This window comes from Schistocerca nitens, chromosome 4 (assembly GCF_023898315.1).
Source record: "Schistocerca nitens isolate TAMUIC-IGC-003100 chromosome 4, iqSchNite1.1, whole genome shotgun sequence".
NCBI lineage: Eukaryota > Metazoa > Arthropoda > Insecta > Orthoptera > Acrididae > Schistocerca > Schistocerca nitens.
The window spans coordinates 698,675,277-698,695,320 of record NC_064617.1 but is presented as its reverse complement, the minus strand read 5'-3'; the positions used below and the strand labels follow the sequence as shown (position 1 = coordinate 698,695,320).

At 41.0% G+C, this 20,044-nt stretch overlaps 1 protein-coding gene across 1 annotated transcript; it reads right to left on the bottom strand.

The window, feature by feature from the left end:
- Nucleotides 1-767: 767 nt before the first annotated feature.
- On the bottom strand, nucleotides 768-19,037 carry LOC126252030 (UDP-glycosyltransferase UGT5-like). The gene is made up of 7 exons (XM_049952816.1): nucleotides 18,959-19,037; nucleotides 18,419-18,623; nucleotides 10,635-10,816; nucleotides 10,087-10,546; nucleotides 2,248-2,470; nucleotides 1,946-2,165; nucleotides 768-1,442 (listed from the first exon to the last, which is right to left on the bottom strand). The coding sequence occupies exons 2-7, from the start codon at nucleotides 18,599-18,601 to the stop codon at nucleotides 1,166-1,168; spliced, it is 1,545 nt and encodes a 514-aa protein (XP_049808773.1). The 5' UTR covers nucleotides 18,602-18,623; nucleotides 18,959-19,037; the 3' UTR covers nucleotides 768-1,165.
- Nucleotides 19,038-20,044: the final 1,007 nt, after the last annotated feature.

Here is a 20,044-nt window from a genome sequence, read left to right as displayed (position 1 = left end):
TGATAGGTCGTTCTCGGCGTCTGAGAAGGTCGATAACACTTTTACACTGGAGCTCTACATGCGGAAATTATGTCATAAGTCTAATGTTTCAAGATTCAGGTTTGACTTAAACAGACACTGTTGGGTAGATAATACATATTTCATCACCTACATAATGAATTATTATTGTAATTATTATTGTTGTATAGCGTGAGTGTGGCTGTAGGTGTACGTTCATATTTGCCTTTTTAAGGTGAAGACACACACACACACATTCAAGCAAACGCAGCTCTCACACACACACAGGACCTCTGCCTTATAAAGCGGTAGTGAGGTACGATCATCACAGCCCGTTTTTTTTCAACGTTTTAAAATCTGTGTTCACAATTGTTTCCGATTAGTGATGCTTTTCTATCGCCTACTGGTCGCTGGTGATTGTCGTGGAAGCAGAAAGTTTCTGTTTTAATGCTATCAGTATTACTGCTACCGTCCTTTCTAATAACCATAAGGAAATTAATAATTTGTAATAACTGTCTGACTTAGTAGTGCACTGGCAAAAGAATTAAGATGTATATCCTAATGCATATATGTTTCTGCCAAAAAAGTGAGCAATTGATACAGAGGAACAGTTTAAGCACCAGTGACTTAAATACTGTGTGTTTCTATTCTCAGCAATGTGTAACACGGCAAAATCCACTCAAACAAATATACGCAACAAAAGATTTTTATTTTATAAATAATACATACAGTATTTCAATAAATACAAAGAGTCACATACTAGTCACCTGCACAGCAGGAATGAATACTTTTTATCGGAGTATCACGTGGAAACAAAACATAATATAATAAAATAATGGCGTGTGACGGGAGCCTCCCGTCGGGTAGACCGCTCGCCTGGTGCAAGTCTTTGGATTTGACGCCACTTCGGCTTCGATGGGGATGAAATGATGATGATTAGGACAACACAACACCCAGTCCCTGACCGGAGAAAATCTACGACCCAGCCGGGAATCGAACCCGGGCCCTTAGGATTGACAGTACGTCGCGCTGACCACTCAGCTACCGGGGGCGGACAATAAAACATCATATGCACCGTGCCACAGAAGTTTCGTTGAAGCCTATCTCTCCACATTGGCTGTAGTCAAAATCTATGGTACGAATATATGAGACTCCTCCAAAATTAGTTTCACAAAGTCTTCTCCTTTACTTTAAGAGCCACGAATCTCTTGCAATAGCAGGCCGTCTTGTACAGCAAATAGACCACCACGGACGCCACTGCAACAACGAATCCGATGACATCGAGCAGCAGCAGCTGCCACCAGGTCAGGTCGAGGGCTGCACTACGCATGTGTGGAGCACCCTTGTGGCGTATCACGTACTCGATCCACCACACGGCATTATCCAGAGACCTCTCCTGGTGCTCACGGAATACTGCTGAGAGTCGCTTCATGTTCTCTCGGTAGCTGTGCGAAAAATAGGGAAATAATCGTAGAGTACAAGTAATAATTAGAAGTTACTGCAGAAGTTTAGTGCGAGAAAAAATAATGAAACACAGTTAATCAAATAGGAACTAAGTTTAAAAGAAAAAATATTAGTATGTATTACGAAAATCTTTGTAAAAGTGACACGAAACATAATATACTGGAGTCAGATAAGGTTCAGAAAGAGGAAGCAAACTACAACCGCGAGAGATCAATCTGTATATAGAATTATATTTATTACGTAGAAATTGTCCTTTGTATGTCTATAGCAACGAAACGTCACATACAAGTACATTCAGAATTTGTCATTACTCTGCTAAAGAAAACGAATCAATATAAGGCTGAACTTTTTGACAACGTAGAAATCTCTGGAAGCAAGCTACAGTTCAGGTCGAGAAATACTTGGGGAAAATATCAGTTTGTTACCTTGATAACACAAATGAAATTTTAATATTTCTCATCAAAATTAAAATATGTTAACTTACCTATCATTTCCAAGAACTGTGTGAACTGCTTTCAGAACGGTATCGGTAGTGACATCTTTGAATGACAGACGGTACCCAATTCCTGCCTGCACCATTTTAGCCACATTGTGCTCTTGATCTCCTATGAAAGGAATGCCAATCAGAGGCACTGCGAAGTAACTTGCTTCATTCATGCTCTGGAGTCCTCCCTGAGTGATGAACAGACGAATGTTTGGATGTGCTGAAAAAGCGGAAAGACAGGTAATAAACGTGGTCTGTACAGAGCTCTTCGCACAGGAATGCTACAGTGTACAGAAGCTTACCCAAGACGTCCTGCTGGGGCAGCCACTTGGCTATCATGACGTTCTCCGGCTGTCCAGGCAGGCTGTCCACCTCCCACTTCCAGAGCACCCGCTGAGGCAGCTGCGCGAAAGCTTCGAGGAACGCTCGCCTCTTATGCTCTGGCAGTGCAATACTTTTCACATTGCTGCCGAGGCTGAAGTAAATCACACCATCTGTTGCACCATCAAGGAAATTTTGGATATCCTGCAAAATAAATAGCCCCGTGGGAGTACCTACATTATATAGACAAATTGATAACTTAGAGAATGTGCTATCCAAGATACTCATTTTAATGAGCTGTATCGTAAATTTCTTTCGTTCTTAAGCACAATAAACACTGTACGGAACACTTGTAACAAGTGTAAACAGGATGTCAAATTATTTTCATCACAATGTACCTTCTTCTAAATGTTAAAAGCTGGTAATATCACTTACATCATTGAGCCTATGGGTATTTCAAGGTTATTGCTACATCCTTTTCCCAGAAATGTTAGTCCCCAATATGCTGGAAAAGTGTCTGTGTAGTTTGAAAGTTATGAATAAGAACTAGTCATAAGTTGAGGATATGAACTGATGTGGTGTGCTTACATACATTTTCTTAGTGATAACTGAGAACATTTAAACATTTACACGTAAAGCTTTTAGTGTTACCAGCTATCAATCATACCTTAGTTTTTCACCACATGATTTTCTATAGCTAACTCATTTTAAATCACTAAATATTTAGCCATAAATTAAAGTTTCACTACTTGTCTCACCAGTACATGTCTGAGGTTGGAAAAGAAGAGATTACGTTTAACCCAAATTTCATGTGTGCTTACGCGCCTATTTCCAAAATGTAACTAACAGCTGCTGAGAAGCTTAAAAAGATGCGAAGACGTTCTGCCAGACCACTCACTACCTTACTCAAGCTGGCTGTAGAGCTGCCTAAAGCCAGTTCAAATGAGATACATGTGTTATTATTATTATTACACATTTGTCTGGAACGACCAAAGAACGTGACAACATGACAGCTCTTAGGTATTGTGTATGAATAAAAGTCAGCAAAAGACATTAAGTTATTGGAACTTCAATCCCAGAGTCAGCCATCAGACGCAATGCAACCGTTAAAATAAATTGGTACCTACATCCTTCCAACAAAATTATTTCACTCTACTCATAAATATAGATAGCCAAAAGATTTATAAAACACCTTTGATATAATTTCACATTTCCTCGTGAATTTTCAACAACACTCGCAACAAACCTGGGAGTCTGTGACTTTGTCCAAGTTAACAATATTATTTATGCTTGGCTTCATAGCCACACAAAACGTATTTTCCTGTATTTTTGTTCAGCGTAGTTGGCTGGATCGAGTGCATACCAATGGAAATGACTCCTTCTTCTTCTTCCTTAGTATTTGTCCCACATGCCGGCGGTGTCCACTGTTTCGATTCTCTGTCACCATTTTGTCCAATCTTCTGACTGATCAGTGTGCAGGATTGTAATCTTCAAGCAGAGTTTCAAGCCATCGCTCCCTAGATCATTTTACTGCCTGTTTAAATGTACTCTCAAACTAAATACAATCTTTGCCGCTGTTGTATGTCCTCCAAGAACAACTCCGTGCCATTTTAGAAGGCTTTCTCTCCTCTTGTCCACATTTGGCACTGACAATATAAATTACGAAATCCTCATTTGTAACGTGATCGTGTACTGTTAATCAAGGTGTCCACCTCAGAAACTTTGCTTCTTCGACAGCAGGTCGTTGCTTCACTTCTTTATTTCAAGGGCAGCATTCAGCATCGTTTTCTGAACGGATTACAGATCTGTATACTTCCGACTCCAGCAAATTTGTAAAACATAACTTTATACAATGCCTGACATAAAAAATTGAAGCATCCAGCAGAAGTGTGTTGGACATAAATGTAACTTCCTATAGGTTCACACTATCGGTAGATGTGTAAATGATTAAAGTTGCAGTTCTCTGTAACAGGTAGAATGCCCACCATACTGCATTAGTATTGTCACCAGGACTTTCTCTGGTAAGTGCAGCTCCGCTAATTCCTTTAAATATTACTCGTTTCATCGATGGTTTAGCCACACATCGTTATCTCTGTTGATGTTCCTTAAATAAGTTACAGTGTCTCCAGTTGATTACTATTTGCTATGCTAAATCTCATACAAAAACTTATCTTCGTCACTTTCTATGTGTTATAGAAGACACTAAAACTAATTTTATTTGTATATAAGTCGCTTGATGGTTTTCACTGTATTGTTGTCTGCTCGTACTACTTTCTAGCAATACCAGTACCCCTCTTTCCCATGTTGTTGATTGCTTTTACTACTTTGTACCAATACCAGTACCCCTCAAGCAATTCAGTGTTACTGATGGAATTAAAAACTTCAGACATAGTATTTTTAAATATTTGTTTCTTTTATTCTTTGTAGTTTGTTTGTCATAGGTTACATGTAAGGTACCATATCATAAAGATCATCACTTTTATTGAATATTGTGACCTGCGGTTTTTCATGTGATTTTTGTAACTCTTTTCTATACCTTTCATGTTTGCAGATAAGTAATTATATTCAAAATTTGCTTTGGTTTTCTAAATTACACACAGTTAAATATTCATGATTCAATAAGCTTGTCTTGACATTTAGCATTGTTAACTAGATATGTAAACGATGTAATTTTGAGTATATCATTTTTCCATTACATTTGCAGCAACTACTAACATTTAAATAAATGATCATCAGCCTTAATAGTTGTATTTTTATCTATAAAAATATACAAGGAGACTGAAAATTCGCAAACGTCACGTAGAAATATGACATGTGCCGCTTCCAGACTGCAGCCAAAAGCAATTTTCATTTCCCAGAATGAGCAAAATAAACTGTGTAATTATGTCCTCATACACAACAGTGTTCATTGTAGTTTCAAAGAAAGTAGGGCCTACTGTTTGACGATGCGATGCAGTGCAGTACACTCCGATTTTCTAACAGTGCAAGGTGTTTTCACGAAATAACAGTGTTTTTTCGGTTGATCAAGTTCAGGTGTTTTGTCTACTCATGCATCTACTAACAAAGAAACGTAATCAGCACGATCTCATAATATAAAGCGAAAAAAAGCACACATGCGTGATTATGAGCCCCAGAAATTGACCGTGCCGGAAAATTTGTGCCATAATTTTTTACAGTACTCAGTTATGGCCTTCTGAAAGTTCAACTTTTAAACTTTCGCGTTCATTGTTTGCTTGTCACTCGCTTCGGCCCATTTTAACCTCCTAATGCCTGAGTGCGAAATACTGTACACTGGAGTGACAACCAGTGCCCTCCTATTCACGAGATTTCAAAGGCTAGGGAAGAGGAGGGGCAAGGTGGATATATCTGATAACCGTGATTTGAAAAATCTTATTCGAGAACACATGTTGTCTTATGCACAAAAAAAAGGGAAGTCATAACAGAATGAAATATGTCAACCTCATGCACATGTACGTTCAATATCATTTTAACAATATTCTCGTATTGACATTCTGCATCTATATATGTGCCTCAAATCAAAACGAGTAAATCTAAGAAACTGAAGAAACATTACGAAACGAAGTTTGTGACTTCTTCGTTACCATTTAATCATGCCAATCGCGTTGAAGAATAGTGCATCTTCGGCAAATGTAGTTCAGTTTAACAGCGTCAGATTTAAAATCCAAAGAAAATAACGCACAACAGCGATGTTAATAATTAAATAGTGCTATGTTACTTCTTTAATCACACATCCATTCATTTCCACTGTGTTTCTGAATCGCGATATAACGGAGGAATCTCTGTCACCATGTACAGGCCAGAAATTGCACATTGACACAGCTAATAAAAGCATGTAACCAACTTCAAAATAATATCTCACAGGCCTCTACGGGAAGGACTGACTCGGTATGCAGAAAAGTCAAAACAATCTCCTGTGAAACTAAAAGTAACGGCAGTGACACTAAGAATGGTACGGGAATTACACTATTGAATGCAGCAGAGAAAGCGAATAGGTGGAAAGAGTAAATTGAGGGCCTCAGTGAGAGCGAGAACTTACCTGATGAGCTGATAGAATAGGAAACAGGAGTCGATATTGAAGAGTTAGTTGATCCAGTATTAAAATCAGGATTTAGAAGAGCTTTGGAAGACTTAAAATCAAATAAAGCAGAAGGGAAGCCGCAACATAACGATTACACACGTTGGCGTGTAGTATGTATCAGACTGGTGGTATGCCATCAAACTTCCGTGAAAACATCATCCGGACAATTGCGGAGATTTCAATACTTATTGCACAATCAGCATAACAGCTTATGCGTCCCAGTTACTGACAATAACATACAGAAAACTGGAAAAGAAAATTGAGAATCTGTGGATGACGATCAGTTTGGCCTTGGGGAAGGTAAAGACACCAGAGAGGCAGTTCTGACATAGCAGTTGATAAAAGAAGCAAGACTGAAAAAACTCAAGGCATGTTCATATGATCTGTCGACATGGAGAAAGCGTTCCACAATGTAAAATGGTGCAAGTTATTAGAAATCACGAGAAAAATAGAGATAAGCTATAAGAAAATACGGACAACATATTCAAGAACCAAGAGATAACAAAAAGAGTGGAATACCAAGAACGGATGACAAAGAGTGTTAGACAAGGACGTAGTCTTTCACCCCTGACATTCAATCTATGCAGCGAACAAGCAGTGACGGAAGTAAAATAACGGTTCAAGAGTGTGATTAAAATTCAGTGTGAAAGTATATCAATGATAAGATTCGCTGGTGACATTGCTATCCCAAGTGAAACTAAAGAAGAATGAAAGATCCTGTTGAATAGAAGGAACAGGCTACTGAATTCAGGATATGGACAGAAGGTAAATCGAAGAAAGACAAAAGTAATGAGAAGTTGCAGAAACGAGGACAGCAAGAAAATTAACAGAAAATGTGATCACGAATTAGATGAAATTAAGGAATTCTGTTACCTAGGGAGCAAAATAACCGATGACGGACGGAGCAAGGAGGACATAAAAAGCGGACCAGCACTGGCAAAAATGACACTCTGCGCCAAGAGAAGTCTACTAGTATCAAACATAGGCCTTAAGTTTAGGAAAAAATTTCTGAGAATATACGTTTTGAGCACAGAATTGTATAGTAGTGAGACGTAAGCTGTGGACAAATCGCAACAGAAAATAATTGAAGCATTTGAGATGTGGTGCTACAGAAGAATGTTAAAAATTAGGTGGACTAATAATGTAAGGAATGAAGAGCTTTTCCAGAGAACCGGTGAGGAAGGGAATATATTGAAAACTCTGATAAGAAGAAGAGATAGCATGATAGCACATCTATTAAGATATCAGGGATTAACTTCCATCAAGTAGTTAAGGACGTAGGTTGGAGTTGTTATTAAGGTGAAGTGGATGACACAGGAGAGTAATTCGCATCAATCCAGTCAGAAGACTGATGGCCTAGAAAAAAGAAAAGAAACTCTTCCTCACTGACTTATACAGTACTTCACCCTCAGACATTAAGCGGGCCTGCACTATGATGGAACACATGACAAACTAATGGTGCGCGCGTAGTTCCCAGACTACATTTTCAGAAGGTCATAGCTTGGTACTATCAGAATTATGGCCGAAATTTTCGTGCCAGACAGGTTCTTGAGGATGGTCTCTTACTAGTGTGCTTTTTTCTTCGTTAAATAAGAGGTGTAGTTAGTGACATTTCTTTGTAAGAAGAAATCGTGTCTCATCAGTTAAGGAAGTGTAGTCCAGTTCTGCTGTTGCGTAGGTATAAGCAAATGTCTGAAACAATGGAACCCACAGTACAGGAGACCTTATCTTAATCCGTGGCCTTCAATTTCTGCGCACTACGAACAAAAACTTAAGCTTTCGCTTCTTCATCTCCAACAGATGAACCCTTAACTGGACAGACAGTCTCCTCAAGCTTTTCGAAGAAGAACGAAACATCCTTTCACTAGCCATAGCCAGTTTGAAAATAACCCGTCTACCCGTTATCTGCTTGCCTGCAACTGATCCATATTCCTGGAAATGGCGATTAATCTCGTTACTGTGGAACCGTTCATGACTGAGGCATCTGGATATTTCCCACGAGACATGTCTACAACACGTTGCCTGTGGATGATTAGCAAACCACTGTTCGGTAATGATAACTCGTTGCTCATGGAAAAACGATACGTTGACCTGTCTATGAACTGCACAATACAACAGACATCGTGTGTGTTGTACCTACTGCATTAGGACCTTTGTTTGTTGTCGGTATACATGTGTCGCCATTTTGCGGTGGTTGATTGAACGAATGAAGTGCAACTGCAGTTTACAGACATTTATTTTCATATATTTGACAGATGGACAGCACTGTATATGTTACCTAAATAGGAATATTACCCAAATTCAAATTCAGTTACATTGCTTTTAATATGTTGTTGTGGCTAAATGGTGGTCATAAAAACAGGGAAAAATGATTCCCTTTGGAATTAAGAGTAACTGAAACAATATTAAAGACAGTCGTTGCAGACTTCAGCAATCGAGTTTTCAGTATGGTACAAGTTTATTAGTCATACGAAATTTAACGATAGGGTACGATGAACAATGGCAGGTAATTTTTCAAGTCTTTTTCTATAATTTGAGATCGGTTGTATAATTAGAGGATGATAACCGTGTGGGTTACACCGAGTTTGTTCAAGATCTTGGTCAACAGTGAGTGGTAGCACCCTTCTTTAACAGGGTGATGGGTTTGCTTGTGTAAGTAGACACGGTGCATTGAAGTTGAGATGGGGCTAACAGACAATGCTTGGAGCGGAGACCATGGGCTCGTGGCAAACAATTGTCCAGCTTTATATCCTTGCCCAGCCTAGTGTCCACCCATGTGCTGAGAGGCTCCGTGAGCGGTGGGCAGAGGGCCACTGCCTGATGTTTTGTGGACAAACTTTGTAGATGGACATCGGTCACTTTAGAAAACACAGGCTGCAGGAAATGATGTGCTAATCTCGTTATCTGTGCCCCCCCCCCCTCCTGCCCTTTTCCCCTATCATGTGTGCCACCAGGCACCAGGGCAGCTACCACAGGAGACATGTGATTGGTCCGCCTGACACTTCATGCAGGTGCATGAAAGGTGACCTACATATCTAAACGTAGTTTTTGATGTTTTTCTAGGCTATAATGTCGCAGAGACACAAAATCATTCTGAACGAATCTTCAGTTGGGAGATGTAGGGAACGTGTAAAAAATTTCCTTTATAATAAGACTGTTAGGCGGCTGACAACGAGAAGAGATCTTTTTCATTGAATTTCACCTATAAAGTCTAGATTCTCACAGAATGACGATTTCATTCTAGAACATGTTACCTATCAGGTCTAGCAAATTCATAATGAAGTTTCCTCACAATAACGTCTTTAACTGTGGACGTGTGCTTGACTAGCTGTCCTTAAATCAGTCTGACGTTATTCGCAATCTTGTGAGTTCCTACAAATATGGCATTATCGACAACTGACACAATTCTGCTCGTCATCTCCTTCTGACAGAAAACATCTTTATGCATGCTTCATACACGCAACCTGTTGTCACACACTGAGCGTTCAGTGAAGTGCGTGACAATATTTTAACGAACAGCATACAATTTACTCAACAGATTCAGCGGACCAAGGGTCTGTGTGCTGTGTCATGAATTACGTGTGTCAATCAATAAAATCTCAATTATCAAAAAGTAATCAAATAATTATTGGAGAATTCTTTGCACCCTATAGTGGCACACTAGTAAGTTCAAGGCGAAATTATTTGTCATGGATTAGCCAAAGTAGATTTTTCCACTTACCCTAGGAAGTGGCTTCCGCTCTTTCTCCAGATGCAGTCCCGTCAACTCGATGATATTAGGCAGCAGCGGTCGCGGATAGTTGACGCTGAAGTGGTTGTTTGCAAGAAGGAGGCTGAAGTTTCTGTCCATTTCGTATATATGGGGGATACCGGCACCAAAATACTTCCTAACGAGTTCATTTTGCGATGGTATCACTTCGTAGTTCATTATGTAAGTACATCGTGCTATAAGGTAGGCATTATACAGCCTTTGCCAGAAGGACATGTGGTCTGTATACCCAAGCAAGATATCGGGAGAGTATGCCGGGTTGTTGGGATTCCCAAAAGAATCCAGTACTGCAGCGGGAGCGCCCAGAGATACGAAGCCAATTGTTGGTGGGTATCCCAGGAGATGAATCAAGCCATAATAGCAATAATACATTAACTTTTCTATGATTATTACGTCGAAAGATTGTTGGGACCTGCGAACGAAGTTAAGAGGTCATATTATCTTAGCACTGAAATTTTGAGAACGCAAAATATATCATTCAATTCAAACATCATAATTACCGAAGGAAATCCTTAATCTGTTGGGACTCTAACTGGATCTCGCAAATCGCCTTTCCTGCAGGAGTCCAGGTACTCATCACTTCCATTGGGCTTTTGTCTGCCATTGATACAAAGTCAAATGATGTCTTCCAGTATTCGTACGTTGCCGACAGATCAATTTCTGTGTAATTCTGGATATTTTTCTGATGGAAGAAATTTTTTTTAGTGAGAAATGTCCTTACATATGTAACAAGAACAATAATGAATTACATTCTAATGTCTAAAAGTTGAGCTAAGGCAAGGAAAAGCAAGAACAAGGGAAAGTTATCACCCGTAATCATAGCATTTTGAAAGTGCTTTTTTATGAGTTATATCTCCGTAAAATGACCTGTACCCCACTTCGAGCAGGTTACTGATTTAAAGACAACGGTAAGTAGAGCAGCAAACTGGCAGTTCCTGAGTCGTGTTTTCATTTTCGTTGCGAGCAGAGAGTAGTCTCTTGGTGAGATTTACACTGTAAGGTGTCACGGTCGTCATTTAGACTCTTATTTTGTAACGTGGACTTCTCGGGCGCCTAGAAACAGTTCGAACCCAGAGAACTGTCTAAGAAGTATGGAATGAGCTACAAAGTGACGGAACCTGCCCCTTTAGCTGCGCTTCCCAATGCAAGCTAGTTTGGTGGTACTCTGGAGTTAAATATTTCGTGTCTTGGTGGTATATGAAATTTGGTACCTGTATGTCCCAAGCAAGAGGAACAGAGGCGGTGGCGTAAATCTCCTGATCATCAGACTGTAGCGCCTCAAAACTTCTCTGCGGTGTTTCATGGAGTGACAGCATGTAGCGTTGTTGATAGTAATTGCTGGATGGGAATACTAAGCTTAGCTGTTTCCTTGTTACTATTCAAGGGAAGATGGATATGTGCCGGCACTGATATTTACATCCTCACGGCACCCTCCCTTCAGCCAACAGTGCCACATATCTCCTCCGCTTTTGAGACCGTTAATCAACTGTCTGCAGAACTTACAACTGCTTGAAAGTTTAGCGCTGGATGCCATACACACGGCAGTGCTTGTGCAGTTCACGGAAGTTAAGTAATGGTGCTGTCTAGCGCAGTGGCAGTGGCATCGAGACACCCTAAGTGGCGAATATGTCCTTCACAGATGAATTAGGCTTCTGCTTGTAGCATTATTTTTCATCGCACGGTCATTTCGAAAGAAAGTCGTTGCCATTTCCGTTAGAGGAATATCGTGGACAGTTTGATGATTGACAATGCATCATACTGAAGTGCTCAGATATTCGTTGATGATTAGCTGTATGTCTTTCATTCCTTGAGGTACGCTGATTACGTACTGCAACCATATGACGCGAATAGGTGGCTGAGACAATGGTATGATACTGAACTCGTATTCTGGTGGACAGAAGTTCAAATGTCGGTCTAGCCATCTTGATTTAAGCTTTCCGTGGTTTCCATAAATCACTGAAAGCAAATCCTCTGATGGTCCCCTTGAAAATAACACAGCTAATTTCCTTTTCCCTCGTTCCCAAATCTGAGTTTCTGTCCTGTCTATAACGACACCGTCTGCGACGGGGTTTAACCGTAACTATTCTTCCTACTTCTTTGTAACTACACTAGGAATGAACTAAACAGTTTATTACTAACAAAAAGTGATAACCAGATAATATATTCTAGAAACCTGTTTATAGTCTAATAATTAATTATTTAATATATTTAATGTAGGCCATGAAGCACACCTAAAGCAACAAAGTAATCTACAGAAATGTAGTAATGTTTTCTAAGTGTTGTATGTGTTGAAGCATACATACTCAACTTCCGTTTATTTTAAACTTATTTAAGATCCTAAGCAATCTATTCATACTTATTTGAATGAATAAGAGCAGGCAATAGGAGCAGAACATCGGCCATATGTCTCATGTTTAAGCAAGTGCGGCGATAATTAGGAATAGGGAAATTATAGTAAGATACCTTCCCTCCAGATGATTTTTAACGTTACAGTCATTTTGAAACGAAATCTTATAAACAAATGTCGCACTGTGCGCTTTTGCTATTTTGGACCGTTACAGAAATATGTATCAAAAAAATGGTTCAAATGGCCCTGAGCACTATGCGACTTCTGAGGTCATCAGTCGACTAGAACTTAGAACTAATTAAACCTAACTAACCTAAGGACATCACACACATCCATGCACGAGGCAGGATTCGAACCTGCGACCGTAGCGGTCGCTCGGCTCGAGACTGTAGCGCCTAGAACCGCACGGCCACTCCGGCCGGCAAATATGTATCCTCACAAATATTTACGAGGGTTGCCCAGAAAGTAATGTACTGCACTTTTTTCTCAGCCAAAAACAAAGCTAAGAATGCGAAACGTTATTTATGTATTATTTGAAGTATTCTGAGTGAGCTCGCCAAGTTTCCGTCACATCCGACTGATAGTGTAGCTGCAGGACAGTTTCAAAATGGCAACTGTAGCCGATGTAGGCTACAAGAAATGTGCCGTCATTGAATTTCTCACTGCAGAGAAAGAAATTTGGGGAATATTCACAAATGATTGTGCAAAGTCTATGGAGCATCTGCTGTCGACAGAAGTACAGTTAGTCGCTAGGGGCGGAGGGTGAGGTTATTAGATGGCGGTTCGACGGAGCTCCACGATTTTCAGCGGTCGGGGAGACCACCACGGCTGTCACATCTGACATGTTGCAGCAACTGCTACCGCCAATAAGGTCATGATCACCATATTTTGGAACTGTGAAGGTGTGATTCTCATTGATGTGGTGCCAACAGACGGTGCCACTAATTCAGAAGCATATGTCAACACATTAACAAAAGACGCGCTTCCGGCGAATTCGGCACCACAGCAACCCAGGAGATGTTTCGCTGCAACAAGATAACGCTCGGCCCCACACAAGTCTGAGGATTCTGAACACATCGCAAAAAGGGGTTGGTCAGTGTTACCCCATGCACCCTACAGCCCTGACCTAGCCCCCTCTGACTTCCACTTGTTTGGGCCTTTAAATGATGCCATTCGTGGAAGACATTTTGAGGACGATGAGGAGGTGATTCACGCAGTTAAGAATTGTGGAAGAAAAAAAAAATGCGGTGCACTGTAGGATGCAGTGCCACATTCCTCTCGAGAAATCCGTGATACGTTTGGAGCTTCGCGCCTTTTGTACGCTCTTCTGAGCAGATCTGAACACACAAATTATGCAGATATGATGCATTATAGAAAGTGATGTATACACTGATCAGCCAAAACATTCTGACCACTGCCCATCGCGAAGTTGGATGCCGCCTGGTGGCATTGCGGGCACATGACTCATTAACAAAAGTATGTAAGGGAGCAAATACTGACGGAGGATCACCTTAGTGAAAATATGGGCTGTAAATGGGGAAATCCATTGAGATGAAATGAAGTAATTGTGTGGCGTTGTTGACCGGGAGGCCGCATCCAGGGATGTTCGGCCGCCGGGCTGCTAGTCTTATTTCGTGTGACGCCACACTGGGCGACTTGCGTGTCGGTGATGATGATGAAAGGATGATGAGAGCAGCGCAGCATCCAGTCCACAAGCGGAGAATATCTCCAACCTGACCAGGAGTCGAACCCTGGCCTGCTGCACGGTAGGGAAACACGTTACCATTCGGCCAAGCAGGCAGACTCCGTAAAGATAATCGACTTTGACAAAGAGCAGATTATTATTACACAGGGTCAGTGGATGGGTATTTCGAAAATGGTGAAAATGGTGGAATGTTCATGTGCTGCTGTCGTGCGCATCTACAGGAAGAGATAGAAGGACAGCGAAATTTCCAGTAGCCGCTAAATGATTGGACGTCCACGACTCTTCACAGAACGTGGGGTTCGGAGGTTTATCCCCTCAGTGAAGTAGGCAGATGGAGATATGTGGCATCTCTGCCGAAAGAACACACTTCTGGTGCACGCACAAGTATTTCAGAGCACACTGTTCATCATACATCGTTGAAGAGGGGAGCTCCACTGCAGACCACCCCTACGTGTTCACATGTTAACCCAACGACACCGTCAATTACGATTTCATTGGAAATGGAACCATCGAAATTTAACCGCCGATCAATGGAAACTTGTCGGCTCTTTGGATGAATCACATTTTTGCTACATTAGGTTCATGGTCGTCTGCACAAATGCCGTCATCGAGGTGAACGGTGGCTCGTAACGTGCAGAAAGTCACTGACGCAGGCTGGTGGGAGCAGTATTATGCTACGGGAAACATTCTCATGTTCTCGCATGGGACCTGTGGTACTAATCGAAGACACGCTGCTGGCTTGAACCACCTGCATCCATTCGTGCATGGTGTTTTCCCCGACAGCGATGACATCTTTGAACAGTATAATTGTCCATGTCTCGTCCACACCTGACGCGCGTCTCTACGAACTGTCTGTGTGAGTTTGAGATACTAACGTGGCCAGCAATACTCCCAAAACTGACCCTGATAAAACATGTTGGACCAGCTCAGACCCCAAATCTATCCCGATGCCAGTATCCAGGATATCAAGGAACCTCTGGCCCGGATGTATGATCCTGTTAGGTATGATGTCGTAAAGCAGTTATATTCTCCCCTGAGCCAAGCTGACCTGGATACTGACACCAGGATGGATTTGATGTCTGATCTTGTCAAGCACGTTTTTTCAGGGTCAGATTTGAGGACATTGCTGGCCACAGCAGTAGCTCAAAATCAGTTTATAGAGAGACACGTGTCGTGTGTGGACGAGTGTACTGAAAAATTTCTCCACAACACTGTCACGTGGGTGGCAACTCCTATCTTCTTCCAGTTACGCTTCTTCTTCTTTTCATTTTTCACACTGTCACGCCAGTTTCTTCTCCTATAGTTTCATTACTCACGTTTTTATCACGTTCCTCATGTGTCCATGCTTATCGTAATGAGTGTAAATTGGAAAATGTACTGTACCTAGTTACATGTAGGAGCCCTAGATGTGGTAGTGGAAATAAATCAATAAATAAGGATACTGGCAGAAGTAAAGCTGTGAGACCGGGCGTGAGTCGTGCTTCGGTAGTCAGATGGTAGAGCACTTGCCCGCGAAAGGCAAAGGTCCCGAGTTCGAGTCTCGGTCGGGCACACAGTTTTAATCTGCAAGGAAGTTTCATATCAGCGCACACTCCGCTGCAGAGTGAAAATCTCATTCTCGTGTTACAGTAGTTTGAGGAACATTATAGTGAACTCACGTTGATGTCTCGGCAGCGAAATTCGTTCTGAAGTAAATCCTATAGAACCCATCTGGGTCGCTAACGGGTGCCATCATCGAGAACGCAAATCGGCAGCCCGTTATTTACGCGCATTACATGACCTGTGAATAGACATCTAATGCAACACATCTCCGCAAACCTACTAACAAACAATCCGATCCCTGATACGCAGAATCAGTGATGTATTTCGTTCCAAAGGCGGACAAACAATCTATTAAGCAGGTGGTAGTAATGTTTTGGCTCATCAGTTCCTATTTTACTTTGGGTGTTATTTACGCGCATTACATGACCTGTGAATAGACATCTAATGCCACACATCTCCGCAAACCTACTAACAAACAATCCGATCCCTGATACGCAGAATCAGTGATGTATTTCGTTCCAAAGAAGGACAAACAAGCTATTAAGCAGGTGGTAGTAATGTTTTGGCTCATCAGTTCCTGTTTTACTTTGGGTATGTGCATGGTTCTCAACAATAATTAACAGACATATATCCTAATTCTTTATGAGGATACGTATTTCGGTAAGTCATACAACAATCCCATTTATCAGTGATATGTCGCAGTCCCTCTGGCCCGGATGTATGATCCTGTTAGGTATAATGTCGTAAAGGAGTTATATTCTCCCCTGAGCCAAGCTGGCCTGGATACTGACACCAGGATGGATTTGATGTCTGATCTTGTCAAGCACGTTTTGTCAGGGTCAGATTTGAGGACATTGCTGGCACAGCAGTAGCTCAAAATCAGACAGTTTATAGAGAGACACGAGTCGTGTGTGGACGAGTGTACTGAAAAATGTCTCCACAACACTGTCACGTGGGAGGCAACTCCTATCTTCTTCCAGTTACGCTTCTTCTTCTTTTCATTTTTCACACAGTCACGCCAGTTTCTTCTCCTATAGTTTCATTACTCGCTTTTTTATCATGTTCCTCATTTGTCCATGCTTATCGTAATGAGTGTAAGTTGGAAAATGTACTGTACCTAGTTACATGTAGGAGCCCTAGATGTGGTAGTGGAAATAAATCAATAAATAAGGAAGTAAAAGCTAAAAATAAGCGTGAATGTAACTGCTTGATAGACATGTATTAAAACCAATGGAAATGCCTTTGTATAACGTAGCGAACAGTATGAAATGAAATTAATATAGCAATGTATTAAAAGGATCTTGCACAACAATAATGCAAATGACTGGCACTGCGATGCTGCAATGACTGCCGTTCACAATGGCAACTAAAAATCCTTCAATTTAGAACTTGAGAGACACGTGTACAGATTATCTGAAGGAATTTAATTAATCTATGATTTACATTTCATTAACAATTAAGCTGCATTGAAAGTCCAGTAACAAAAATAATGTCATATTTGCTACGGAATGGTTGAACTCAAAATAAGTAGCATCATACAGATTTCAAAAGCACCATCTAGTATCTTTGGTACGGAATTTGAAATATTGTAACAATATATGATGTTTGAGTGATAAACCTACATACATTAAACATATCTACATGCTTTATTAGGTGTCTGACGCTGAAATTCATTTTCAAAAGCAAACAAATTTCCGTAAACATTTCTCTATCGTTAGATGGGGTTAAGACACAGCTGCACGTCTTCTCTCGTGCTTAATGACGGTAAAAGTCACGCTTGTAGCAAAAGACTGCTTCAGTTTTTAACCGAAAGAATATTTTTTATGACTTTCGTTTCAGTATGTGCAGACTTCGAAGCTGTGTAACAAGACGGTAGCTTAATTCATAGAGCAATCTTTAAGCTGACACATGTGCTGCGAGTTTATAGAGCACCTTGCTCTGCAAGTTTAGCGAGTGGTCACCGGCAGTTCTGCGGCTAAGGCTTTACGATGGATTTGTCCCTCAATAAAATTACGGCATCCATCCAGAGTCGCATAATAACGTCTCAGTTGACAACAGCAGCTACAGTATCTCAGTAACAGGCTATCGTCTGCCCCAGCTTCCCAAAAGTGCATCGCATCGTCAAACCGGGGTCGATCTTCTAGTGCTCCTAAAAGTGGGAGGGAACATTGGATCGCCGGCAGCTCGATAGCAAACGACTCCAGGTTCCGAAGTCCAGGAGAGGAACGTGATCAATATATGCCACTGTTATATTGCCGTCTAATGACGTCATGTGATAAAAGGAAAGAGTGAAAAGTCGAAAAAATTCATTGGATCCTTGAGCATAAATCCACGATTTCGCTATTTTTACGTAATTTAACGGCAGTTAAGACTGTAAAGAAATCAGGTAATTGCCGACCAAGGACCATTACTCATCAAATGAACCTTTTCGGCGTATGCTATAACAGACGAGAAATTTAAATTACATTTGTGACGTCTACAGAGTTTTAAATGTCTGCACAGTGATCTTTCTGGTATCTCTCGCCAACATAACTCTGCAGATTGTTCGTGGAATTCATGCTGCTCCGAACAATAACCTTCAGTGAGGAAAAGTGCCGTCCAAGCTGTATAAAAACTGCATTCCTTGTCAAAGATTCCATCTCTACCTATTATGACAGTGATATTCTCTGTACAGCCAAAGGTTTACTTACTCTTATGGGGTCCGCTGTGATGAGTGTGACCTGGTGGCCTCTTCTGACGAGCTCGAGGGCTATCAGTCGGAAAGGCAGCTGGTGGCTGATGGACGGTGTCGGGATGATGGCCAGAATCCTGGCAGAATTTGTAGCTCGAGCTGCCAGCATCAGCACCAGGTATAGCGTCACAGAGCTCCTCATAGCGAAATAACCAATAGTGCACCTGCAGACAGAGGCAAGGACTACATAAAAGCACTGTACCGGTCTGCTACGGAGAAAAATAATAACTATAGCACAATCCCTTAAACTGCCGTGTTTCTGGAAGTTTTCTCTCAATAGCCGCGTGGGAAAGAATCGAATATTTATTATGGCTACTCTCTGTATTAGTCACAGACCACCAAGGTACGTAAAAAGGAATATTGGATGATTCTATGTCAAGTGGACTACGACGCGCAACAATCTAAGATTTCTTTTTAAATTTTACGTGGAGCATTGTTAAACGATCAAAAGAAGATAGGCAAATTTCTAGCTCACAAACGTATTGAGTAGAGACGTCACCTGTTCAGATGTGTTAAAGAGCGGCAGCACCACGAGAGGCGTATGCTGTCACCTAGGACCTCGATTCCGCCGGGAGAAGAATCGGAAGGCGTCTGGATACAGCCGCATCCGTTCTACCGTTTATCTGTTAGCGCGTGGCCTCGGTAATAGGTCCAGTCACGGACGGGGAATTCGCTGAGTAATGCTAGCTAGTACCCCTCCAACTGAGAGATTAGTAGTCATGACTTGGCGACTCGTGTGCTTGAGTTTTATCTCCCTTGTCACACTAAGTAGAGTTTGGGCCTGAAGATTGTCCCAAAACTCCGCAAAACATGACTTTATAGATTATCTTCTTATTTCACTTATCTCGTTAAGTTTCATAAGTGTCTGCCAACATTGGGTGCATGGCTCTCTCAGGGCAATATGAGCTGCGCAAAGTGGAATGATGTCGATATCTATGTCTTTCTTTCTTTTTTTTATACAACTTGTTCCATGTTTCATGTTGACTCAGCTAAAACTTTCTTTGCAGAGCATAAATGTAATAGCACTCTATTGACGTTTTCGTGGTACAAGAGCACGAAGATTGAAAATGACCGATGCTTATGTGGACAAGGCAACGTTTGCTTGGCTTGCTGTAAGTTAGATGGCGCTGGTCGTACACCATCACTGTGTTACGCAATACAGAAATATCCATCATACTTTTGACCAGAAAACAGACAATGTAAGCGAATAAGTAAACATGTATATGTTCTGAAATAATAGCTGAAATATAACAAGTAATGGAACACTTGGAAAAGTCCTGAAGGATAATTTGTTGTTTAAAGTACAAATTAAGGAATGCTATTTAACGCAAGTTTCCACATATCGGAAAGGTGGTTTCGCAAGTTATGCAATCTTACGAAATTAAGACAGTTGAAGTATAATTAATTATGCAGCGTAAAACATGTAGCGCGAGCAGAGAGTTAAAACACAGTGGCATCGGCGAATAAAGTTCATTTTATAGCACGATACATCTCAAATTCAGCAACAAGAACTTAAAGTTCGTAAGTGAAAAATCTCAGTTACAGACTCAACGAAAATTATAGTTCATTATTGTCAATGACTATC

What these genes read in the sequence shown, in the direction of transcription:
- LOC126252030 (XM_049952816.1), bottom strand. Translation starts at nt 18,601, where the DNA reads ATGAGGAGCTCTGTGACGCTATACCTGGTGCTGATGCTGGCAGCTCGA. An exon ending in AGCGGAAGCCACTTCCTAGG is followed by an intron (nt 2,471 to 10,086) that starts GTAAGTGGAAAA and finishes TTTATTTTGCAG; the next exon opens with GATATCCAAAATTTCCTTGA. An exon ending in GCCCCAGCAGGACGTCTTGG is followed by an intron (nt 2,166 to 2,247) that starts GTAAGCTTCTGT and finishes CCGCTTTTTCAG; the next exon opens with CACATCCAAACATTCGTCTG.